The 26,489-nt window shown below is 39.9% G+C and overlaps 1 protein-coding gene across 4 annotated transcripts in view; it reads left to right on the top strand.

Annotated features, from left to right (window-relative positions):
- Gtdc1 (glycosyltransferase like domain containing 1) overlaps window positions 1-26,489 on the top strand; it is a 270,615-nt gene that overhangs the window by 204,259 nt on the left and 39,867 nt on the right. For all 4 annotated transcript variants that reach the window (XM_013355178.2, XM_026778788.1, XM_026778785.1 and 1 more), the window contains one exon: window positions 7,457-7,804. In XM_013355178.2, coding sequence (XP_013210632.1) covers window positions 7,457-7,804 — 348 coding nt within the window. The remainder of the gene's footprint in view (window positions 1-7,456; window positions 7,805-26,489) is intronic.

The following is a 26,489-nucleotide window of genomic DNA, read 5'->3' as shown; positions in this document are numbered from 1 at the left end:
GGCTAGTGAATAGTGGAAGGGTATCTTCTTGTTACTGTTTAGTGCAACTAATTTTTGGGGATCCTCATTTCCTATTATAACATCTGTCTTGTCCAAGTAAGGCTCTCTTGTTTCCCATACACTCAAGATTGCTGTCAGTATTTCATGTTGCTTTTGAATGTTTGTAACAGGACATAAATCTTGTTTCAGGCACCAAAAAATATTAAACATTGAAAAGCCACCCTCACCCATCACAGCTCTTTTCGGTGTCTCATCTCATTCTCCCAAGCAGTGGTGCTGGGGGTGTGGGAGCGCCACTGACTTGTGTGACTTGGGTCTGTTCCGACCACACTGAAACAACCTCTATGGACATGTGCCACCTATTTTGTTAATATTTGCTCTTAGTCATCCCCAGTGAAAAAGAGCATGCCTCCATACTCCAGACAGCCAACCAAGAATACAGGTCTTTCTGCTTAATGCTGTGCCTTATAAACATACCATTGTAATTAGCATGGGTTTCTTTCCTTGTGATTCTTTTGTTTAGTAAAGATAACATAGCAGGAGGTGAAGGGAGAATGTGTATAAATTCAAATTCTATGTCTAGAGGTTTGCTTTTATACCTCATGAGTATACTATAAAGTATATAAATCTGCTCACCATATAAGTGATGAATTGGAGACATGTGGGCAAACATGATCTTTTAATTATCTTTGCTATTTGCTTATGTGGATAAATTCTAAAAATGTTAATTTTGTAATTAATTTCTAACACATTGTTGGATAACAATGAATAGGGTTTTCTTTAAAAGTTACCCAAGGGCTTCGATCACTAAACTGTATATGCTTATTTCTGGTTAGTTTTAGAAGTAACATTCATTATTCCCATTTTCTTTCTCCTTTAGCTGTTTTCAATCCTAGAATCTACAGAAATCACTTAGATGAACATGGTTGGTTTTTTTTCCTATCATTTGTGTGTATAACCATATCTTTTTTCTGTCACTTTTTTGTTAGTTCTATAATTTCTTTCATATATCCTACTAATATTGTCTACTAATACAGAACATCAGTGTATAGTTTCTGCTTTGGGAGTCATTATTTTCCCAACAGATGCCCCTTGGCACCCTCCTGCTATCGCTGGTGTATGACAGTTTGTCACCCATCTTCCTGCCCCGTGCTTCTCGCTCATGTTTCTTCGGGCCTCAAGTAGCATTTCCTAGAATTTCCTGGATGAGTCTTTAGGTCTGAGGATGCCACATTAGAGAGGTTTCTTGTTCCATGGAGTGCCAAGTTTGGAAGAGAATATATATTATGATCTACTAGGTACTCAAGAGTGGATGAATGAACATTTGTGTAGCACATGGTAGCACACAACCTTAAAAGCCCTGTAATGAATAAATGTTGTTTATCTCAGCATTTCCTAAGCTTGATTTCTTATGAAACCGTTTCTGATGTCCCACAGAATTGTTGTTGCATGAAACAAATTGTGTAAAAGTGGTGCCCACCACTGCCCTTCCACACGTGCAGGAACAGACCTCTCTCCTTCCAACCCACAGGAATCCACTGTGCACTCAGCCTTCGCCTTCTCTCCCCTGACTCAGACGTGGATCCACGAGTCATCTGCACTGCCCTTTCCTCTTCCCTCACCACTGCTTTACATGATTGGTTAAATTACCTCCTGCCTCTCTAGTCTCTATGCTGAAGCAAGACTGTAGATAATCATTATCTTGTGTATCCATAGTCCTTTACTTGTTTGTCTTTAAAACTTTGTAGTTGGAAATTACTATGATAAGTACTTTTTATTAACAATCTATTAAAAAGAGAATTGTGAGTAGTATATCTCCCCGGGAATACATTTTAACCAAAACATTCCCTTCAGCATTGTATGCGCCCACATGCATGTCTGACGGCCTTTTCTTCCTTTGAAGTGTGCCTTCCTCTTGAATTCCCTTCTGGTCAGCTACATACATCTCTGCATGCTAGCAGAAAATCACTGAGGTTTTTAGGAGGATTTTCTTTGCTTGCTGTCCTTCTTATTTAAACTTATTTAGAACCTGTGCCTTCTCCTGACTGACTTCAGGTTCAGCTCTAAGTTTATGTGTGTGGACTTGGGAAGGGTGGGACAGAGGGATATCAATTTAGACCTAGAAAACATTTGCCTAAGCTTGTCTCTACACATTGCCTGGCATGGTCCTGGGACTTTGTGACAATGTCTTTGGAGACTGTGGGACAGAGACAGCAAAGATTAGGTTTTGAAAGAAGAGGCTGCAAGAAAGGAGACTCTGTCATAAACTGGCCATTGTTTGGAGGAAAGTTAAAGAGTCCTCTGGCTCATACAGAGCAGACGCACGGGGGTGAGTAGAGTAGCTATAATCCCCTTCCGAGAGACTCCTGATGCCTGCTCTCAAAGGCAGGTCATGTCTTTTCTTTTGCCTTTTCTTTTTTTTTTTTTATTTTTCCATTCGATAATTTACACTTCCTTCCCTCCTCCCAATCCCCTCCCGCTCGCCCACACTCCCACCTCCCTCTCCCATCCTGCTTAAGAGAGGGCAGGGAACCCTGCCCTGTGGGAAGTCCAAGGCCCTCCCCACTATATCCAGGCCTAGGGAGCTGTGCATCCATATAGACTAGGGTCCCAAAAAGCCAAAACATGCCGTAAAATCAAGTCCCAGTGCCTTTATCAATGGCTTCTCAGTCAGCCCCAATGTCAGCCACAATCAGAGAGTCCAGTTTGATCACAGGCTCATTCAGACCCAGTCCAGCTGGATTTGGTGAACTCCCATTAGAACAGGCACCCTGCCTCTGTTGGTGGACCAACCCCTCGCGGTCCTGACTCCCCTGCTCGTCTTCTCCCTTTCTGCCTTACAACTGGACCTTGGGAGCTCAGTCCGTTCCTCTGATGAGGGTCTCAGTCTCTATCTCCATCCGTCGCCAGACAATGATTCTATGGTGATATTCGAGATAATCATCAGCGTGATAGTGGGGCAAGGACCATTCAGGGCAAAAGTTCTAAGCATGGGGGTGGGGGCAGGGGTGGGAGTGAAGTTGGCGAAAAGGGGAGAGGGGGAGAGAGAAGGGAGAAGGGAAGAACTGGCAACAGCTTGTGGGAGTGGGAGGGTGGAGATGGAGGAAGGGCAGATATAGGAGCAGGGAAGAAGATACCTACATTAAGGGGTCTATTTTAGGGTTGGCAAGAGACTTGGCTCTAGAGGGGATCCCAGGTATCCACGGGGATGTCCCCATCTAGGTCCTTGGACAGCAGAGGAGAGGGTACCTGAACGGTCCTTGCCCCACTATCATGCTGATGATTATTTCTTTTGCCTTTTCTTCTCTGGTAATTTCAAAACCTTCTCGCTCTCTTCTCATTGGCAGCTCTACCAGAATTGGAGTTGAGGAAGGGATGTAAGTGTTGGGATTTGAGCCTGTTTTCAGAGTCTCTATAGGTTAGTGCCAGGACATTCTGTCCATTTCTATGTCAGCCCATCTCTAAGGTATTTTTAAAGCATAAGAACAGTCTATTGCCAGGCGTCTCTTAACTGTAGATTATAAATAGCGCCTGGTTAAGAATGTTCTGGATGGGTTAATTAGAGTGGTGGCTATTATTAAGCAAACTGCTTGTTAGTATTATGCCTGTTTGAACTTGGTATTGATGAGAAGTAATTGACCACAGAACTGCATCCAGAAAGGCCGAAAGGGTGTTGTTTTTTAATTTCTATTATGGCAATAAATTGTTTGCATAAACATGCCTATAAAAATATAAGCTCCAAGGCACAGAGGCTCAGATTGTGTGGGATGGTGAATGATATTGTTTTTTTATTTTCAGATTAATGTATTTGTCCAGTCCATTTAACAGTCAGCTTTATTGAAATAAAGTAGTTAAAATGTGTTGTATTTTCTGCTATTACTTTTTCTGCAAAGTATATGAGAATAGTGTTTTTAACTTAAGAACTAAAGGAGGTATCCTGTTAAATTCAGGTAATACATAAGTATTTCTTTGGTTGACAATCACTATCATGAATAGACTGTTTAAAAAATGTGAAAAGATGTATAAATAAGGGGAAAATTGCTTGTAACCTCCTTCTTCTAAGTACTGGATTGTTATCTATGTTATTTATTAGTATTTTGTCCAGCTCAATTATTAAGTTTCCCTAGCTCTAGCATTCCATGGGGAATTTATTCTATGAGCTAATAAATTATACCGTCAGGGAGTTTTTCTTGAAATTCAGCTTAAAATTTCCTATTCTTAATTTCATCTCATTATTCCTAGTTATACCCCCTTATACCAGGCTAAATAATTATTCTTTCTCCTTAGAGACGCCTATTATGTGTCCGTCTAGTTGTCACTTCACCAGCCATTCATATTTAGCTCCTTTAATCTGTCCTCATAAATCAACACTTCCATTGCCTTAATCATTATTATTGCTCTTCTAAGATCTCTCTAATTTTCAAACATACACAGTTGTAAGGGATTCCAGTGAAACCAGCACTCACAGAGCCTGGGCTTCTTCCTACCTTTGCAGGAAGACCCAGGACTCAAGTGCTGTTTACCTGGCGTGTCAGCTCTTGCTTATCAGGCCAGGTCAGGGTGTCTTCGGTGGCATTTTCCTTATTCCATCCTTGTTTCAGGATGGTTCTGATTTCATGGGTGTGTGGGATGTGTAAGCTCTTTGGGTTTATATCTTGCATCTTCCATGTCTTTATTCACTACCATCTATCAAGGCAGCTGCCACAACCTGTATTAGCAGGAGAGTCTGATCATCCCTGAGAATGTCTGGGAAGCCTGTGGAATGACCTAGAACCTGCCCACCACAAAATTCCTTGTCTGTTGTCAGCCTCTATTGTTTATAGCCCTTTAGCCAATTTCCTTTCATTGCAGTTTCCCTCACAAGCTGGACAGTAGAAATGGAATTTAATAGAGTAAGATGGGTCCCGATACTGTTTTCTAAAAATGAAGATGTGGTTTCAATGCCCATTGATTTGTTACTGTGAATCCTTTATACTTGGTCTGTAATTTTGTTGGACTCTTTTTGGTTTGCTGGCATTCTTTATCTGCATAAACAATAGGCTTACATTTCTGCTGCTTTCCAGATGTGGCTGAGGCTGGAGGCTCCTTCTCTTACCATTTGTCCTTCTGTCCAGAAGTTAAAAATCTGTCTCTGTCTCTTTCTTCCCCCTCCCCTCCCCCTCTCCCCTCTCTCTCACACACACGCACACGCACACTCACACACACACACACACACACACAAACACACACGCACAGTGAGAGCTATTGATGCCCTTCATATGTTGAATTTATTTTAGGAAGAAGGTAAGTTCATTTGTTCCTTTAAAACTTCTGCACTTTTGAAGTAGAATTACAGTCTATACATGCCCAGGCTTCTTCCCATTTTAAATCAAAAACCATATTATTTTATTAAGGTACTTATAGAATTGGTACCATAATTTGCACCTTCTCTGTGTGTGCTGCTGTCTGCTTAGCACTGGGAAGGAAGGTGTTCCATGAATCTCATTGGCTTTTCTCTACCTGTTAGAAATCAAAATAGATATCAGGCTTCATAAAACAAACATAGGACTCCCTGGAGACATTTTTTGATTGTAGAACCTCCATGGTGTGCTATAAAACAGCTATTCAGTTCACTTACACTTCCCTATGCTTTCTAGTGTTGCTCATCAGACCTGTCTTTAGGCCCAGTTAACGTTCTCTTCCTGTTCCGTAAGCTCTGTCTTCACTTCCCAATGCACCTGTGTTTGTGTGTTTGTTTTTAATATCTTTCACTGCATATCGTTTCTGCCCATCCTTCTCCCCCATGGGGCGTATATGTATATATGTGTATGTTTGTAATTCTCATCTCCACCTCTGTTAGCCTTGCTTGAAATAAGGGGCCTGAACCAATGACTTCATGAAGTCAGTCTTCAGAGTCCATGTCTGGTATCTGAAAGATTTTGTTTTGTTGTTTTATTTTTTTGTTTCCTTTTCTCTTTCCTTCAGCTTTGCAGGAAAGCCATTTATTATCTTTTACAAACCATTCCTTTTCAATAAATCCTGCCATTATCATATATTACAATATCTTCTTCTGTTGCTCAAAACTTTTCTGTCTTCAGAACCTGAATTCTTTACTTAGCTAGTGTCCCCTGGGAAATAGTCCTAAGTCCTTTATCCACCTATTCCCCTGTTTCTCACTCATCAACCCTGTCTTCTGCAGGGTTTCTGCCTATTCCACCCTGCAGAAACTCTGTGAGCATTAGCAGCCATCAGCATGGGACTGGTCCAAGTGCTGAGCAGCCATCCTCCAGGCCCTCTGAACGGTCTTGTGCTTCTGTTTACATGTCCTGTGGAGGAAGGCTTTTGGTTCATCTCTGAAATGTGGCATTGCTCTCTCAAAATCACTTTCTCCACTTGGGTTTCTTTTTCGACTTTCAGAAGGTTTCTTCCCTGCCTACCTGTAAGTACACATATTCCCTATTTATTCACTGGCTCCACAAATCAGGAAGAGACCTAGACGCTAGAGGATGGGCTTACAGAATTCTGAGAGTTCAGTCACCCGGCCCAGCCAGCTCCTCCAGACCTGCATCCAGGACTCTGGGTTGTGTGCTATTTGCAGATGAGACCCTCTTTCTCCCATGTTCTCTACTATCCTCTCAATGCAGACTTTCCTGCCCTGCAAAATCTTTCAATAAAGTCCTCTTTAAGCCTTTACTGGTCTCTAAGTCAGGATACACTTTTATTTCCCGGTTTCAAAGGTTAAGGTGTCTGTTGTGAGTAAAGTGTTGCCAGCATAGGTTAAGTTGTGCTCACTCACCTCTCTCCCTCTCTAAGTACTTGTGGTTTAGTCCCCAGAGATGGATATCTCCTTGATGTTAGATCTTGTAATGGTATAGGTGACTCTTTGTAGATTATATTAGGACTTTGTTTTTAAAGAATTTTGTTGGTTCTTTGAAAATCAGTAGCATATTTAACTCTGTTTGACAAAAGCATTATAGGAAAACATAGAAATGAAATTGGATAAATATACTTCAGGAAATATCAGACTGGTCAATTTAATAGAAGGCATTTATAGGTTCAGAGTACAGAGCAGCCAAATGAACAGAAGTAGAGTTAACAAAGGAAGTTTCAAACATTGTCATAATAAATGTTCTAAGACATAGAGTGACGGAAAAGCACAAAATGGGAATCCAGCAAGACAAATGAGTGGCAGATAATTAAGTACATCTAGAGCCTCGTAGTCTACAGTGTGTGCCACACCCATTCGTAGCCACAAAACCTCTCTGGAAACTTCTCAAAGACAGTTTGACCAACTTCAAACCTTTGAGCTTTCTCTTGGTGACTAATACTTGCTGCCCTTTCCTGAGAACTGTTGTCATGTCATCTTCGCTTTCTCTCAGTTTGGTATGTCGTCACTGTGTCCTTACTGGAAGGTAAGGGACTCGTTTTACTTTTTTTCTTTTTCACAAAAACATATTGCATTCCCTTTTTGTAACAGATTCATGCCTAAGCACAAAATAGCCCACTTAAGGAGGATGCTCAGTCTTAATGGAAATGGTGTTGCAGCTCTGCCCGTGATGCCTCCTTTCCAGCCAGAGCAGAGGGATTCTAAGAAGTTACTGGAGAATTTTAAATCAAAGTCTGAGGAACACCCTGACCTTGGTGCCAGACAGGAAACCCTGGACAATCCATCTATCCAGAAATCAGGCTTGGAGAAATCCGGTTTGTCAGAAGATAATTCTGGCTCTCTTCCTGTGAGCAACAGTCTAGCTCTTGATCCCAGCAACCTTTTGTGTGGAGCTCATGATCAACAGAGACCATTGCATATCACATGGCCTCACAGGTGGTAAGTCAAGACATGCCAGTTTACTGATTGTTTTACAAAATGGGTTCTGATGGTGGGCTTTCCAATCTGCTGTCCTTGTAGCTTCTAAAGAAAAGGATCACTTGAATTTGCACTTAGAGTTTCACATGGTTATACACTAGCACAGAACCAAGGCAGCACTGCTCATAACTGTACATTAATTGCTGTGTTTTTACTTTATATGTGGATTACAGAAGATATTTGTAATGATTTGTTCAACTAGCAATAGCAGCCAGACACATTTAGAAAATCAAATCTTACTCAAGAAGTTTCAAAGTAGAAAAATCAGATGCCATTATACTCTCACAGAGAGTATTAATTCCAGAATTAATTCACATATGGACATCAATAAACTGCATCACTGTTCACACAATAATTTCCATTCTTACCTTGACCAGTGTTAACTGGATAGCTTCCCTTTACTTGTCATAGTGTATTAGTGCACGGGAAGCCGTCTACCTCCTACCAAATGCCTTTGTATTGTGCTAGACAAACTGTCTAGCTGAATTTCCTCTCATCACAGGAAAGTCAGTGCAGCATATAATCCCGCCAAATATAAACTCATAAACCTAGCCCTGGCTTCTATAAATTAGGATTTAAGGAGGTAAAATGTCCTGATAATCTTCTGGTATTAGGCATGAATATTTTAATCTAGTTTTTATTCCTCCCAGTTAGTTTAATCTGCATGTGGCCTGATTTGAGTTGCTTCCCCTACAGATTACGGCCTCTTTATTGCAGCAGTGCTGGGCTGATCATTTGGTCCGATTGAGAGCAACTGTCTGCAGGTGAAGTAATAAGCACACACACCGGCGGGAAGGCGCCTTTGCCCAGGATTTGCCTCCAAGCACATTAAAACTCCTCGAGCTCTCCCAGTTGATCTGCAGCATCTGGTACCTAAAGGGATTTTGTCTTTGATTCTAAATGCATGAACCTAAAATTTAGGGGCTAAGCGTTGTTAGGAGATGCAGTTTGGGGACTGTTTGTTCACCGTCACCCTTCCAGCATCATGTTGTACTCAGTATCCTTTCATGTGATTTGAGATGCCTGGGTCGGGATGAAATGAACCCTCTTTGGAGGTAAAATGCACATCCTAATTTACCAGCTTCTGAAAATCTCTCTTGTTCCATTAACCTTTGCTTCTAAGTGAATAATTATTACAAGAAAGTCAATTCTTAAAAGTTTGGTTCTAGATTTTTGTAAAAATGTTGAATAATTTGGAAACTGGGTATAAAACACCGGTATAGAGGCAAGATTGAGAACCGTGTTATTCAATACTTTGCACAAAATTAGGCAGAGCTATGTTAATAAAATTAACAATATTAAATTGAATAATTCCCTCTCTTCCTTTGTATATTTTTGCTTTAATTTAATTTAATTGCCTAAAGTTAGTTGCTTAAAGAGATGCAGCATGATGTTTGCGCACATTCTTATTGTTAAGGCTAAATTATTTTTAATTTGGAGAAGAGGGAAAAAAAGCCGCATCAGCAAGAGTAAATGCCAAAATATAAAAGTAACACATTCATCCTTACGGGTAATATAGTAGAACATTGGAAACTTGGAGGTTGCCAGACACATAGCTAACATTAGGGCTAATTTTGAAAATCTAGCGTGCAGTCAATTTTACTGATGCCTGGGGACATACAAGGTAGAAGCTGACAAGAGAACTAATTTTGTTTGGGTTATTTACTGCTATGCATCATCCACGGGTTCCCGCCTGACACACAGCTATATGAAGGGGATATTATCACACACTAAAAATTTATGTTGACATTCGATATTTGTTCAATATGTCAGCAGTATTACTTTCATAATCAAAAGAGTAAGAAAAAGAAAAAAGAAAAGCACTTTATGCTCATATAGATATATCTTTTTAATAACAGTCTATAAGGTTAATATAGTTTACCTTTGAGAGTATACAATGAAAACAAGCAGGGTTAGGAGGGGAGATGACAGAAAGCATCAACCCGAGCTGTTTGTTTGCCATTACCTACGCGAGCCATGTCAGCTCTCTGGCCCGCGTCTGATAGCTATTTGTTGTACAGAGAGCACAGCATAAAAAAAATATCAAACTCTTAATACTATTGTGTGCCCATAACCATCTGTCACTGCTAGCCTGGAGATGAGAGGAAGATTAGGAGGAATAAACACTGAGCCGCCGAGCATTGGTAAAGCCTTCGGGCAAAAAACTCTTGTGGGGACATCAAAGACATTCTAATTCCGAGGCAGTCAAGGATTACAGTGTGTAACCTGTGCTGACAACAGATAAATGACTGGCAATATTGTGCCGGAGCTGTTGGGTCCTGCATGGAGTACTGATGATGATGATGATGATGCTATCTTGCAGAATGGACTCTGCTGGGATAATTTTATGATAAAACACTTTTTTCAAATGCCACTGGGTCTAGGCAGACATTTACTAGCTACAGGGGTAGCAATCAGTTTCTTCAAAATTTACTGTTCTAAGCCCATTAGAGTTCCGGCACAGCAAGACTCTCCAATGAAAAGCTAAAATGCCTATGTTTTCTTTAGGAGAATATATGCAAATGTTGGGAGCTGAATTCCTACCCTTTAGTGGTAGGTGCTTTATCATCTGATTTATGTAAATTTGCTCATAAAAATCCAGTTTATTTTTAATTGGTGAATATGAATTAGAAAATTAAGACTGGTTCAGCATTCAGCCCCAGCTTCGAGCACACATTTATTTAGACTTCCATTTGTATGGCTGGAAATCCCATCATTGACCTATCACTATGAATTGTGTTCTGAAGGAAAGCAAGATTTCACTGGAAGTGAGCAGGGCTGTCTGGGTCTCCTGTGCAGCCCTGTTCATTCACACCTCCGTGTTTAGGCTTACTATGTGTGCCCTTGTCTGCACCTGAGCACTTTAACTTGTGTGTTCCTTCTGCGTAGCTATGGGAAGCTCTGCTGTCTGTTGCATTTTTGATTGGCCATACGCATTTTCCAGAGAGGTGTTTCAGGAAAGAATATGCATAAATGAGAAATGGACAGGGGAGATAGCACTGTGCAGTGGTTGTAGCTAACTGGTGACTTCTCAGTGTGTCTTCCATAATGGCATCATGAGTGGTCTCAGACACAGTGTCAGCCTCTGACATATCTTGTAGTAGGTGCCTCCTTGGTAGAATATGTGTCACAATCAAAAGTGACATTTTTAGAAGATACATTCTGTTTTTGTATCTGTGTTAAAATGTCTGCATGAGAGCAGCCCCTTAAACACAAGGTTTGCCCCCGTTGGTCTTCCTGAGCTGAGAGTGTCAAGGATTGTAGTGCACAGCCTGTGCTGACAGTAGACAAGTAACTGACAGTATTTTAGCAGTTCTGGGTTCTCTGCAGTCTGACAGTAGACAAGTAACTGATTGACAGTATGTCAGCAGTTCCTGGGTTCTCTGCAGTCTGATTTATTTTCTTCTTTCTACCCAGTCTTTAATGTCTTGTTATAAACATCTGTAGCATGGCACTGCTAATAGAAATGGCTTAGAGAAAGACCTGTGAAAAACACTGCATTTGGCAGTGCTTGTTTTTCTAAGCTGTTTCTTTCCAAATAGTAAAGCATCATACCAGCTTCCAATCTTTATGTAAATGTTTCTATATCGTAGTGGGCACAAAGGCATACTGCTAGATGGAGAGTCAAAACAAATTTAGAGCACAGTGGAAGCTCCCCCTTGTCCAGGCCCCTCTCCTCTAACTCACACTCCTGAAATTAGAGGACCAGGGAAATGGTTCAGGAGTGAAAGCTCTGACCCAGGAAGCTTGGTGACCCGTGTTCTTTCCTCCAAACCCATGAAAATGTGCAAGAAGAGAACCACTTCCACGGGGTTGTCCTTTCTCACCTGAGCATACATGTGCTTGCCCCCACACACAAATGCACATACTCTCATTATAACGGTAAAGTTTTACAAAATTGGTAGCACACCAAAGGCTTTTGTTTCGATTATACCTAGAAGTATTTACTGTTTTTCACCTGAAAACTGAGGAAAAGTCTGTAAATCACATTGTCTACATTGTGTTTTGTTCTGTTTTGGTTTTTGTCCTTTTCTTTGTTTGTTTGTTTACAACAGAATCTCCTGTAGCTCTGGCTGACCTTGAATTTACAGGGATCTACCTTCCCCTGCCTCCTGAGTGCTGGGAATAAGGCTAGTGCCACTATACCCAGCTCACATTGTCATTTTAAATAGCAAGAACACATTAACAAGCACGTGCTAACACAAATCATGTTTTGTGAAAAATATAGTTTCAAAAATAAAAAATACTGGTAAAGAATGAGATTAATTCACATCTCTATACCTGTTGCAATGTGTTGTTTCAGTAGAAGATTGTGAAGAAAATACTGCCTTGTAGAGCTGTCACTTTGAAAAGGAGTATTGTTGGGCCTATTCTGCATATTGTAGATGCTCTTTCATGCTGTAGCAGACAAGAAGGGTTTGTTTTAGGTTAGTTCCACTGTGGAATTTGGAGCCAGCACAGTGTGTTATCCATTGTCTATTTCCTGCAAAGTGAATAGATTTTTCTGGGGCATTGTGTATAGGTCACATGGAAAAGAGAGATTCACAGAATAGTTCAGGTCTGCTGTGTGTTGAGATGATTCATCATGTGATTTTGAGATGTCACTATGAATCTCTTAAGAAACATGTTTGAGCCGGGCGATGGTGGCGCACGCCTTTAATCCCAGCACTCGGGAGGCAGAGGCAGGAGGATCTCTGTGAATTCGAGACCAGCCTGGTCTACAGAGCTAGTTCCAGGACAGGCTCCAAAGCCACAAAGAAACCCTGTCTCCAAAAACAAAAACAAAACAAAACAAAACAAAAAAAAAAAGAAAGAAACATGTTTGAGTTTTAGAAAGCTCTTAAGCTTATGGTATAGGTACAGTTTCACCAAAATTCTGTCAGACATTTAAAAGCTATAATTTATGATAGGAAACAAATATATATTGGTTATTTTCTTTAAAAACTAGTTTCACATGGTTTGCATTTTAAAATATTTGCTATACTCAAGTCAGATTATCAGTGGTGTGTCTAGCGTTCATTCAGATAAACTGTGCTAAAGAAAGTAGCTGTTTTATCTCATATGTCAAGCATTCATACGAATATTCATCCTAAAGATAGTTATATCTTTATTTGCATGGAAGTTCTTTTATATACATTTCTCTTTTTTATTGATTTTTATTGAGCTGTACATTTTTCTCTGCCCCCCTCTCCTTCAACCCTCTCCCAAGGTCCCCATGCTCCCAATTTACTCAGGAGATCTTTTCTTTTTCTACTTCCCATGTAGATTAGATCTATGTATGTCTCATATATGTTTCTAATTGTGTCACAGAAAATATTAAAAGACATTTGTTTATTAGAGAGATTCAATAACTAATATGAACAGTTTTTACTATATCCCCAAGCACATTCTTAAATGAAACAAATGTATTTTGTTTTGGCTTGGTTTTTTTCTTTTGCTGCAAAGGCAGATGGTGAAAACTAGGATACCACTAGTTCAGTGTGCTTCCATTGCCCTGAACTGTGCTCAGGCACAGCTGCTTTTATTGCATAAAAGCAAGTGTCATACAGTTAAAAAGTCAAATTGTATCTTAGGATTATTGTCAAAAAATATTGTGATCTTAAAGAGTCCTGGAAAGGAAATTAAGCATTCTAAGACATTCAAGATCTTTGCAAACCTCTGTGTGATCATTGCAACTAGTCATGAGAATTGCTTGAATTTTCCTTCTCGTGGACATAAATTTTCTGGCTCTGAATTTTAAGATATTGTATTGTATATTTTTTGTATTCTGATTCCAGGTTTTGTCTTAGTAATTGACAGCAAACAAGTCTTTGTCACATATGAAAAAACTCAGACCAAAGGGAACTTACCTCCATTTGAATTAAGTGGTTAGGAAACCATAGTCTTGATAGCTGTGATAAAACTCCCTAGTTCCCCTTGAGAGCTGTTTTCTGGTTGAGAAAGATAAAGGTGGGGTGGGTGTGTTGAGAAGCTTGAAGTTATTTAGAGTAGTTCTAGTTAACATTTCCCAGTTGGGCCACCGAACCCAACTACTCAACTTCCATCCCCAGAGCCCACATGATAAAAAGAAAGATCCAATTCCAGAAGTTCTTTTCTGACCTCCACATTTGCACCAGGGCTTGTGAACACATGCACAAGCACAGAGAAGAATGATAAACATGACATAGTTTTGTTCTCCCCTTCCCTCTCTCTGGACTGTGGGATAACCATCAGTCAGGCTTTCCCCTTCGAGTATCTTGACTTTTCATGTGCGTTCTGGCATTTGCAGCACTTCCCATAGAATAGTGATCGGTTGATTCATGCAAAGTTGATTACAATTAAGGGTATAAATTTAGAAAGGACAAAAGTTAATTATCGGGATTTAAAATGTACTTAGGTGACTGGCTAAGTAAGCATTAGCCCTACCTAACATTGAAAGGGTTGGCATCCTTATCTTTAGAGATTTTGGTGACCCCTAACTAAAATAATTGATGCAAAACTTTAATTGATGCAATACATTAATACTCAGTAGTAAACTAAATTACTGTTTTATTTCTTGACTTTGGAGTTTAAAGCACAACGTTGCAAACCAAGTTGTTGCCTGCATCTGAAAGGATGCATGTTAGATGGCTGGATGAGGGCTTGCCTTGATCTCTCATTGCCAGAACAACTGGGGACAGGTTTGTTTGTTTTTTTCTGGTCCTTGCTTTAGAAAGTTCTTGCAGGTCTGTGCAGATGCCATGCTTTCTGTACACAAGAGTAGGAAGCCCAAGTGCTAGTATTCAGAGACAAGCATTCTGTGTTCAATGTTAACGTTAAATAGAAATCTTTTTCCAAAACAAAAATAGCCCTCACAGAATACTAATTCTGGTGACAGTGGTCGTGTGGGTGACAATATGCTCTCTAGTGTACTTGGCTGTAACCTTTCTGCATTGGAGAGGAAGCTGCTTCCCTCTGACCTCTGACCTTCTAAACAGAGATGCTTCCACAGATGTTTTCTAGTACCATCAGCCGTTCTCAGAGCTCAGCATGTCAACCAGTTTCGTATTTATCCATCAGTTAGTCAATCGAAGCTCACATGAATATTGTTCTGGTTGAGTATAGCCATTCCCAAATCAGTAAGTTTTGTTGAGATTTCTTGTTTCCTAGAGTTTTTCTTTTCCAGGGGGAGGTGGATTTTGTTTATATGTTTGATCTATCCATAAAGAATTTCAAATTTGCAGCACTTAAAAATCAAAAAAGTCTCTCAAGAATTTTTACTAGACTTTTTGAAAAGTACATATACTACCTAAAATTACTGTATATGAACTAATAATTTGGCACTGCTAAATGATTTTATGGCAGTGTTGTAGGGTAAAACATAAGTGGTCGAAAATAGTACTAAAATTCATGACAAAAAAGAAGCCCTACCCAATTCCCATGCATAATTCCTAATACCTGCTTACAGTCTTTGCTGACCATTTCCAGACTGGACTATATAAGCTAAGTTGATATAACTCAAGGTTGTCATTACTTTTAGGAGTGTTTCACGTTTTACACTTGATGTCAGCATAAACAACATGTCCCGTCAGCACATTATTATTATTATTTTTGGTATTGTTATCACTGGAGGAACATTAACTGAAGTTCCTGTTGTTCTTTTCTTGCTTACTGTGGTTAAGAAGTTATCTACACTTGACTCATTTCACAGACAGTCACTACAAAGCTGTTTGAATTTCGTATGCTTGTGACAGGCACGTAACTACTGAAGACAGTTCCTCCTTTTGCCTCTTCCAGAATCTACTGTTATGCTCATATTATACTTTAATCATTGTTACAGTTGAGGAGAGCATGAGTTAGCAAATGGATGGCTCACTAGTATGTGTGGGCGGGTGCATGAATGGGCATGCAGCTGGATGGAATTGCTTGCCTTGCCTTTCTCGTGATGTGTGAATTTCCTTCACTGTGAGATGGCTCCATGTACTAGACAGACATGGAATGGAACTTCACACTTTTCACATGCCTTCTCGCCACTTGCATCATGTTTTAAATGATGTTGTTTGTTAGCATAAATGTTAAGTGCCAAAGCCCTCTGGGGTTGAGATGCAGACTTTGGAGTGAATGTTATTGTTTCAATAGCATAAACCCACAGTGAGTTCCATGGGAGGACATAGTCAAGATGATCTAATAATGATGATAATAACAGTTAGAGTCACTAGTTGGTGATCAATTATCCTCTGCTCAAGAAGTATGACTATGGAAACATAAATGGAATCAGCATCCCAAACCACAGGTGGAGGTGGTTATATGATCAGCATTGCTTTCAGAATGCCTATGGTTTCCTTGTTCAATTCTTTATATATATTCATAGAAGTTGTAAAAATCCTTCATGAGTTTGTTAAAATTGAACAACTCATTGTAACAAAAAGAGCTAACACTTGGAAAGAAAACCAAAGTAACTTCTCAGTCATTGAAAGATGAATCTAGAAGAAAGCCCACTATAGAATGCCTTCTACCTACTTCTTCACCATAATCCAGGCGCTATTGCTAGAAACATCCACTAAAAGCACTTTTTAAACTCTTACTAAAATCCAAGTAAATGTGATCCTGGACTTTTATGGGTTATGCAGACTGAGACTCAGTGGCCAGTCTCCTTTTTCCTGACTCATTACACCAAAGATTTCCCAGGTAGACTATTAAAAGTTATTTAAGATTTGTCCCCCTCCTTGTATTGTCTTTGTTGGCTGTGCAACTAATGAGCTCTTTCAATGCTATTCATTTTAGCATCATTTGTTGGTTAAACAAAAGAAGAAAATTCACACAGAGAGGCAAATTTGAGAGAGTTGTGCTCACATTTGAGTGCCTCACAGTGCCCATCTCCTGTTAAAGGGAATGGTGTGTCACAATCTTCTTCAAAAGCATGCCTTTCTATGCTGTCCTTTTTCATTAATTTACATATGTTTCTAAGATGATGAATGATGTTACTTCTAATTATCTTTACATGCAGTTAATTTCCTTCCTTTTTTCCTATGCTTGGTGTGAAAGGCAGTTTCCTCCCAATGAGTGCAGGGGCGCACTGGTTACTGGGAGGGGAGGATACTGATGGAGCTGATCTTCCTGTTGCCTTAGCAACACATTTATTTATCAGGGGTTGAAATGACATGAGTTAATATAGCGCATACCTGCTGATCGGCAAACTCCCCTATTTCAGCTGCAGTTGACAATTAAGTCCTGGACAGCTACAGCCAGGGGTTAATGTTCCTCATTAGGAGAACTGGGTCATTACTGGGAAATCAAGGCAGTTAAGGCAGCATGGGTAAAATACAAAATTCAGCATCTAGAAGAGTGAGGCTCTTTTATGTTAATTAACCTTATATTCCTAGGTTTAAAAAAAATCTTACATGAGCATGTCAGTGGATCAATTAATTGAAAAAGAGCTAGTATACTTTACTCTGAGTTGTCTTCATTTCCTTTGCAAGGATTTCATTATTTTATGGAGAATTCTTATGTCTATATGATGAGTAAAAAGGGTATTAAAATTAAGAAGGGAATCATCATGGAAATCAGTTTTGCCACAAGGGAGTGAGCAAATAAAAGCCTTGGAAATGAAAATAAATAAGCTTTGCTAATACCTCACCTAAGGCACTGCATGTAAGCCCCTAAGACCTGGGCTCTTTAGAGGGACTTCTCTTTTTTATTAAGCAGTTACATAGTTATATGACCTTCAGAAACAGAAACTTTGGGCAAGGGACTCTAATGATTTGAAACATTATTCTCTCTGAAAACTGAGTATCAGTTAAACAGTAACATTTATTAGATACACTGGTTGGAAATTTTTTTTAACTCAGTGGCAGTGTTTTCAATTGATATCTTCATAAGAAATGTATCAAGACCCTTCTTAAAGCTTTATTTTCTTATTTATTTAAAGAACCTTTATGTTGAAAGTAGTATGTTTGCAGAGTAGAAAAAGATTTATTGTACAGAATCCTGTCCCATCTTCATTATTCTGCTGCCTTCATTAAAGCCTCCTCTTGCCAGATCCTTCTCTTCTGGGACTTAGTGAACATAGACAAACACAAAAGAGCCCTTGCTAGTCTCTGTTGCCTAAAATACTTAACATCTTCTACTCTAAACCAAAGACACAGGCTGTAAACTCATTTTAAGGTAAAAACCATTGATTGAACTTTACAGACTTGATAGAGAATTCTACTGTGGTGCTTGGGATTATTCTTCACCTGTCGAAAGTCATCTTCTCACAGTAAAGTCTTCAGATACTGAAGCAGTACTCAGCACATCCCTCTTGGTGGTACGTACGCTATCACTTATCCTTGGATTGGCATTGGATGTAGGTATTGCATACACTGTTGCTTAGCCTCAGGTTGGCATGCTATGGTATCTCTAAATAGCACCCTGGAGGCTGCTTCTAAACAGTGTTCCCAAGATTAGCTGTGATCTTCACAACGGGACCAGTCCTTGGTTTCAGAATGTCTCCAGAGAGTAGAGCTCTAGAATGAGAAGACAAGAGGAAAACTGTAGATGTTCCCAAAATTCCTTTCTTTTTTTCTTGGGAAGACCATTGGACCACATTTTCTGGCCTCTATTTGGTGCGGCAGCTTGATTGAATCTTAATCAATTTAATCAGAAGTGATGGAGCTACTTTCAAGCCTAGATGATAGAAAACCTCACAAGCCTTCTCTTGTGTTACTCTTCCTTCCCAACAAGATATAAAAAGCACTTGATGACATTGCCTACCTTGACTTGGAATCTTGGACAACCCTGTACAGTAAAACCACTGGTCAAATCTCTACCAGCCTGGTATTACAAAGATTTTATACATGCGCAAACCATGTAATCTGTGAATTTGCCTCAGGTGATCTCACTAGCATCGTAATCTTAGTGAACAAAAGCAGCCAGGTTACGCTATGAAGATTTTGGCTTCAGTGGGCCAGTGAAGATGCTATTTAGTGAGGTGGGGAACAGTTGGGGTAGAAAAGATTTTAAATGTTTCATTTGCACCTATTAAGTTAGATGTTTTCAGCCTGCAAGTATATATTTCCAGCAGCAAGTTGATACTCAAGTGTCATTCAGATGACAGAGTAAGGGCTGAAGATGGCAACCTGGAAGTTATCAGCAGCATATGTACAATTTCTTTAGGGAACTTTTAATATGCTAGATTTTAAATTTAAATTTTAGCTTCCTGATCATAAACATTGAATTTATCCTGAGTCTATGGGTATCAGTTGTGTCTGCTTAAAGTTTTGGTCTTCTGTCTTAGTCCTAGTTGTGAATGTCATCAGCATCATGCTTGAAGACAGGCTGTCCACTCTCTAACTTCATTTCCTTCTTTAGAGGAGGGAGAGAGTGTTGTCTGTGTTACAGGACTGAAGATGATAGATGAAAACAAGCCATTATGCAAGTTCCTGGAAAGGGGGAAAAGCCCTGATAAATCAGCTTTAGCTATTTTTATTAGTGAATTAAGCTGACTCCTTCATTAGCTTATACAGACTCTAAAGACAGGACTATTGCTCTTGCCCACTATCTATCTCCTATTGGTTAAAATCCATTTTCCTTAACTTGCTAGAATAAGAAAAGAAACGATACAGCTAAATAAAGTTATCTTTTTTTGTCTCCATTTTCAGCCTACCAAAACAAGTACATACTGTGCAAAAAAAATGGAATTAAACTAGAGAACAAACACTTTTAAGTGGCTGTCTTGTAAATGAAGTCTATAAAAGGCTACCAAATGTCGCTTCTCATTGTATGACTGTTAGGGTATTACTAAACCTGGTTTGAAGGGTTTTTTTTTTTTTGAACATTTTACATCAAGCACTCACATTGTAAATATCACAAATTATTTCCATTTTAAACAAGATGGATGCTGTGAGCTTTTGAATAATACTGGTGGTACCTAGATAGCAAGAAAATAAATCACATGATTTAAAGATGACCTGGTAACCTGAAGAGTTGTTAACTAAAGACATACACAGCCAATACCACAAGGAGCTCTCACGTAACCCCACTTAGACTAATGTATTGGCCAGGATGTAAAGAAAAGGGTGGGAATGTGTACTGGCTACTTTTATGTCAACTTGACACAAGCCAGAATCATCAGAGAGGAGGGAGCCTCAATTGAGAGAACACCTCATAAGATCTAGGGATAGGCAGCCTGTAGGAATTTTCTTAGTTAGTGATTTATGAGGCAGGGCCCAGCCCATTCTGGAGATCCCTGGACTGGAGGTCCTAGGTTCTGCAAGACAGCAGACTGAGCAAGTTGTGATGAGCAAGCCATTAAGCAGCACCCATCCATGGCTCTGCATCAGTTCCTGCCTCTAGATTCTTGCCTTCGTTAAGTTCCTGTCCTGACTTCTTGATGGTGAATGGTGATGTGGAAGTATAAGTCAAATAAACCCTTTCCTCCCCAAGTTGCTTTGGTCATAGTGTTTCATCACAGCAATAGAACATTGACTACAACGGAATGTATATTCTGTACTGTGGTAGGAATGTAAACTAGTATGGCCATTATAGAAATCAGGGTGATCCAACAATCTCATTGCTGACTGTGAGTCCAAAGAAAATCAAATCAGTTTATTGATGATATCTAAGATATGGAATCAACCTAACTGACTGAGAGATAAAGAAAATGAGTGTTCATACACTATGAAAAACTATTTAGCAATAAAAAAGAACAGATCCTGACATTTGTGACATCGTGAATAAACCAAAAGGGAAGTATATTAAGGGAAGTAAGGCAGACACAGAAAAAACGTATCTCGTCATTCATTCACATGAAGACTCTAAAGCAGTGGTGGGTTCTAAACATGCAGCTATGGTAAAATGGACTCGAGAGCTGTGAGGGCAATTCCAGCGGTCTGATTCTAATACTGGAGAAGAACCACCCCGATTCTGGCAGCACCGTCACGTAATCGAAGCATCTGGCCTGAATAATAAAGAAGGCCTGTCTTCTCTCTTGCTGCTTCCTGCTACCCAGAGGTAAGCAGCCTATTCAACCAGCTTCCCACTACTGGGAAATTCTGCATTGTCTCAAGCTCAAAGGGCAACAAAATAACCCTTCACTTCCTTCCAGTGTTCACTTCTGCTGTCTATCATAGCCCCTCAGTGTCTGACTGATGGGTAGATAGCAGAGGGAATTGCATTCCAGACAGTCCGTCACACCCAAGATTGCATTAGGATGCATGCTTGGTAAAATCAGTGTGGACATTGCATGCTCTTAGCACAGTAGCTCTCATGAACTCAATCTGCTTATTAGACTTCAGCATTACAGAATATGTGTGCATTTTACAACCCACATATGCAATGAGAACATGCATCCCTGGCTGTCTACAGAAAACTGATTGACAAAACCTGAGAAAAGAAAAAATGGCAATGTATAATTTTAACAGTAAGAATATAGTTTCAGACATATAAAGGTATTTTTGCCTATTCACTTGTTATTTTTCCCTTGGACATTGCTTTCAAAAGATTAACAATAATAAGTGGTTTCATGTGGAACATGGTACGTGTCCAAGCGGCAAAGGCTTGATGCCCAGTGTTGGAGCCCTAAGAAGCTCAGCCCCTAGTGGGAGATCCTTAGGTTGGTCCTCAGATGCTCTGAAAGGATATTATGAGACCTCAGGCCTAGAAGCACTTCTTCCTGCCTTGTGTGAGAATGATTCCAGTACCTATCTCTTCCTGTTTCTACCCAGTAAATGGCCCAAAGTTTAGGCTCACTCGAGAGCCTAGAACTATAAGCTAAATTACTCTGTTCTTCATTTAAGTTCACTGCCTCTGGTATTTTGTTATAGTAACAATACGAAAGTATTATAATAGAATATAGTTTACCTAGTTCATATATACAATCCCGTGACTTTTTATAAATTTAGAGTTCCCAGGTCACAACCTCCCTTGTATTTTAGAATATTTCATCAACTTGTTGAATAATTCAACTCAGAATGAATCATTTTGCCCCATACTTTAACTGGTCCTATAAAGGCAAATTTGCATATAGCTCTTTAAATTAACTTTCTCTGAAAATTGTATATTAATTGTTTCATATGGTATTTTACCTATGATGGTGTTTTTCAGGCTCATAAGTGTCAGTGATGATGTGATTTTGGCTCTCCTTTCCACTAGTCAGGTGATTTGGGCTCTGTAGATGTCACCTATTACCATGTGACCGACATTTCTACCATCTTGGAATGCTGAGTAATTCTCGAGGACGTTTGCATAAAATTATTTGTGTGAACATGTTTCTTTTTTATTTTCTGGAGTAGATTCATAGGCAGGAATGACGCTAACAGGTTGATAAATTTATGATTCACTTTTTTTTTTAACCTTGAACTCACAAGCTGCCAAGAAGTAAAAGAAATGTCCTTGAACTTCTGAGCCTCCTTCCAGTACCTTTTGAGTGCTGGGATTCCAAGCATAAACCATCATATCCAGTTTATGGAGTATTGGGATCCAACCCAAGGCGTCGTGTGTGAGACAAGTGCTGTACCAAGTGAACTAGCTTCATCCATTTCATTTTTTTTAAAGAAATGTGTAAGTCCCTTTTAATGATGGTTCCTGCCTATAAGGTGAGAAAGACAAGATCTCCTGTGTAAATTGGGAGTGTGGAAGTAATGGAGAAGAGTAGAAGGGGAGAGGGGAGGGAGGGAGAGGAGTGGAGAAAAGTGTATAGCTCGATTAAAAACAATAAAAAAACACCAAAAAAAGAAAGAGCAAAAATAATTTAAAAAAAAAAAAAAAGAACAGTACCAGCCAATTCTCCTTTCCAACTCATTCAGAAGGTGAAGAAGATTGGCTATTCATTGAGCCTCTCTTAGAGCCAGGCCTTCCAAGTGCTGCATAGTCAACTCTGCTGGCTGCTGTAATTGGAATGAAGTTCAGTCTGGACATTTAAAATCTCCTTGCTCTCTGCCAGTCTAAAATGGGGTATTCATTCATAGGAATCCTCAGAAAGCAAGAAAAGTCTGTCGCTTTAAAGGATCTCATATAGGAAATATATATGAAATGGTTTATAGGCGGCTGCCAGGAACTCAGTGATGGAAGGAGCCAGCAGCCCTGGAAATGAGGCAGAGACAGGAGGCCTCCATATACTTCCAACATTGTTCTGTTTGCTAAAACGCAGCCCTGCCTAAGCCCTGGAGAATACATCCCTCTTACATTTCCAGCTCCATATACTTCCAACATTGTTCTGTTTGCTAAAACGCAGCCCTGCCTAAGCCCTGGAGAATACATCCCTCTTACATTTCCAGCTTCTGAGGGGTGGGAGCACTCACTCTCTTCATGTCAATCACTATCTCACTGTCACAATTGTCACACATGCACCACGCTCTCTTTTGCGAGAGCTTGCAATCCAGATTTCTATTTTGAATTTATACGTCCTTGGATTATTACGTTGTTACAGAACTATATACATTCTTTCTTTGCTTGCTTTCCCTCTTGCACTTTACACCCACCCTTATCCTTAGATATTCTTTCCTTTTTTCTTTTTTTTAATTTATTTATTTATTAAGGATTTCTGCCTCCTCCCTGCCACCGCCTCCCATTTCCCTCCCCCTCCCCCGATCAAGTCCCTCTCCCTCATCAGCTCAAAGAGCAATCAGGGTTCCCTGACCTGTGGGAAGTCCAAGGACCGCCCACCTCCATCCAGGTTTACTTAGATATTCTTAAAAGTTGCTTTCACTGAGCCACTAGAGGTGGCAAACTCATTTCTAAATGTTGCTTTTTCTCTGTTGTTCTTTAAGGGAATTTTGCCACATATAATGGTCTAAAATAAGACTACATCTACATCTCCTACATTTACAAGTTAATTCATCTGGCTTTGCCTCTGTGGCCACTTTGAAGATTTGTGTCTTTTTCTTTGTTATGCTCTGTTGCTCTGATACATCTAGGGGCAGAGCAACTGCAGGCCTTCCTTCCTTGCTTTCTTCTTCCTTCCTTCTGAAGCACAATAATAAAAACTCAGAGACAGATATTGGGTTTGGCCTGAAAACCAGAAAAGCAAAGCCTCTTACCTGGACCTCAGTCTGAAAATGGTGATCCTGCCTCCAGGAAACTCAGAATGAGACTGAGAGCTGTCTCTCTCTGTCTTATAATCCTCTCTAGTTCTGCAATTAAGGCTGCCCACACCACTACTGTCTGGTTTCTATGGCAAGCTAGTGTGGCTGCTGAGATTAAAGGTGTGTGTCATTGCTGCCTTGTCTGTAAGGTTGGCCAGTGTGGCTGTTTTACTTTTCTGACCTTCAGACAAACTTTATTTATTAAAATGTAAATGAAATGCCACTACAGCCTTCCTACCTTTCTTTCTTGCTTCTCCCTCCCTCCCCCCTGTCCCTTCCTGTCTCACATGAAATTTGTCAGACTCCTTGAATCTCCATGTTTCTGTCTGTGACAGTCAAAGGAATCATTTCTAGAGCATCTTCAGAAGCTGCCTCTGTCTCATTCTGCCTCCCCCGAAAGAGTCTGGACCTTTCTCGTCCACATCTTTCTGTTGTGCCTTCTGGGTTTGTTCTTTCAGCTTTGCTATTGATTATGCCCTTTAACTAGTTTCAATTATTTTTTTTCTCCAGCTTGTTTTACTTCTGCTTTAAAACTGTTTAGTTATTTTTAATAATTCTTTAGTTGTTGTATATTTATTTTCTTTTTCTTCAAATATTGGCCAAATATGCTTTTGTGTTTGATATTTGATAATCCAAGTATCAGAAGCTTGTGGGTCTGCTCTCACTTTCTCACTTGGCACCTGATGTGATTTTTATATTTTCCCTTGTGTTTTTTTTATTGTAAAGTTTTATTTTTATTAGTTTTAATTATGTCTGAAGATGTGTGTCTGTTTGTGGCTATGGGCACATGAGTACAGGCGCTCATGGAGAGCAGAGCTGGGATTCCCCTGGCGCTGGAGCACAGACTGTTGTGAGCTGCTGAATGTGGATCCTGGGAACTGAGCTCAGGTTCTCTGGAAGAGCAGCCAGTGCTCTTAACTGTTGATCTGTCTCTCCAGCCCCAACTCTGCTTTTGATGTTTGCTGACATGGATACCCTGAGTCTTACCTGAGGTGTATACGGATTTCTCAGAGGGAACATGATTCACCTAAGGTTCTTTGTTATTTTGGCCACTCAGTGGTCTGATATGAGACTACCTCACTAAGCTCTGGCGTCCATTCTTCCAGCATTGCCCCATGCACTCTGATCCTTCCATCTGTCTACACACACAGTGACGAGTAGGTCTTACTAGTAGATGCTTTAGACAGGTAAAGATTACAAGATCTATTGGGGAGAACCAGACCTTCTGATATAAGCCTGTAATCTTAGCTAATCAAAAAGCTAAGAATGGATGTAACTAGAAAAGATCATATTAAGTGAGGTAACCCAGACCTAGAAAGACAAATATCACACATTCTCTCTCATCAGGTTCTTAGCTCCCAGTCCTCTGATGTGAGTACATATCCTGGAGTCACTGCCCAAACCAGGAGGGTTCATTGCTGGGGTAGGGAGAGAAATCAGTGCAGGGGAAACCGCAAGATATAAGTGATCAGGTAAATGGGAAAAAGTGGGGTTAACTATGCTATGGCTTAGTGGTCAAATGATTGCCCAGATTGAGCAAGGTTCTAAGTTCAAGCCCAGTACCTCTAACACAATCACCTGCCCAAAACTGAAAACGTTGAGACTGAGTAAGAGATGATTATAGAACATTAAATGAATACATAGTAAGAAAAATAAAATATCTCAGTCAGACTTGGACTGGGAAAGGTAAACCAGTACATATGTCTTAAGTAAGGTAGGAGTCAAAGCAAGCCACATTCATTTTTATCCTGCAGTGACTTTTGCGAAGTGTGTCCTTTAGAGCCATGTTCTGGAAATACTTCCTTTCCAGTGTGCTTGTTTTTGTAATTTACCATAAGTACATGTTAAATGAACTATAATGCTAACTGCAAAGAACCCCAAAAAGCGTTCCGTATTTTAGTGTTTTACACATTCAACACAGATGCACAAGAAGTCATTGTAATGTCCATACAGACTGTATATCTGGACTACCTTGTTTGAATCCAGGTCTGTCCCACATAGCAATGGGTGAAATGCTTACCCCTCCTAAGCTTGTTTCTTCTATAATCTAAGAGAACAACGGCACCCACCTCTGTAGCTGTTGTAATGATGATGGTTTCCACTATGCTCTTGAGGCTCTTGATGCATAGAAGTGCTGTATAAGTTTCTGCTGTCATGTCATCGTAAGCCTTAAGTATACGGGTATATCAGTTAGGGCTGGGTGAATCGTTCTCTGCATTTTGAGTAGTTGTAGATTTGTGTAATGGTCTTGATCTACAGCAAAAAAAGAAGCTTCTTTGATAAAGAATAAAAGCATTATTTATCTGTAAATATCAGGATAAGTATTTAGAATTCAGCTAGAGAATATGCTGTCTTGGGAAAGTGGCAGTAGTAGGTTTTCCTCTAAGCTCCATAGCTTCATGAGCTACAGGTATAGTACTCAACTTGCATGCCTTCCTGTAAAGCATTCCTTAAGTCCAATTAGATGGCTGTTGGCTACTCCCAGTATAGAAGTCCACTATTGCACCTTTAGGAATATCTTGCCTTCTTGGTCATTTGTAGGCTTCACATCTGGTACGACTATTGATTGCTTTTCTCCCTTGGCAGCTTAAATGGCACCTTCAGATAATATAAATGCTAGTCTTTAG

This window comes from Microtus ochrogaster, chromosome 4 (assembly GCF_000317375.1).
Source record: "Microtus ochrogaster isolate Prairie Vole_2 chromosome 4, MicOch1.0, whole genome shotgun sequence".
In the NCBI taxonomy this organism is placed as follows: Eukaryota; Metazoa; Chordata; class Mammalia; order Rodentia; family Cricetidae; genus Microtus; species Microtus ochrogaster.
The sequence above is the reverse complement of the archived record's forward strand: the minus strand, read 5'-3'. Positions and strand labels throughout refer to the sequence as shown.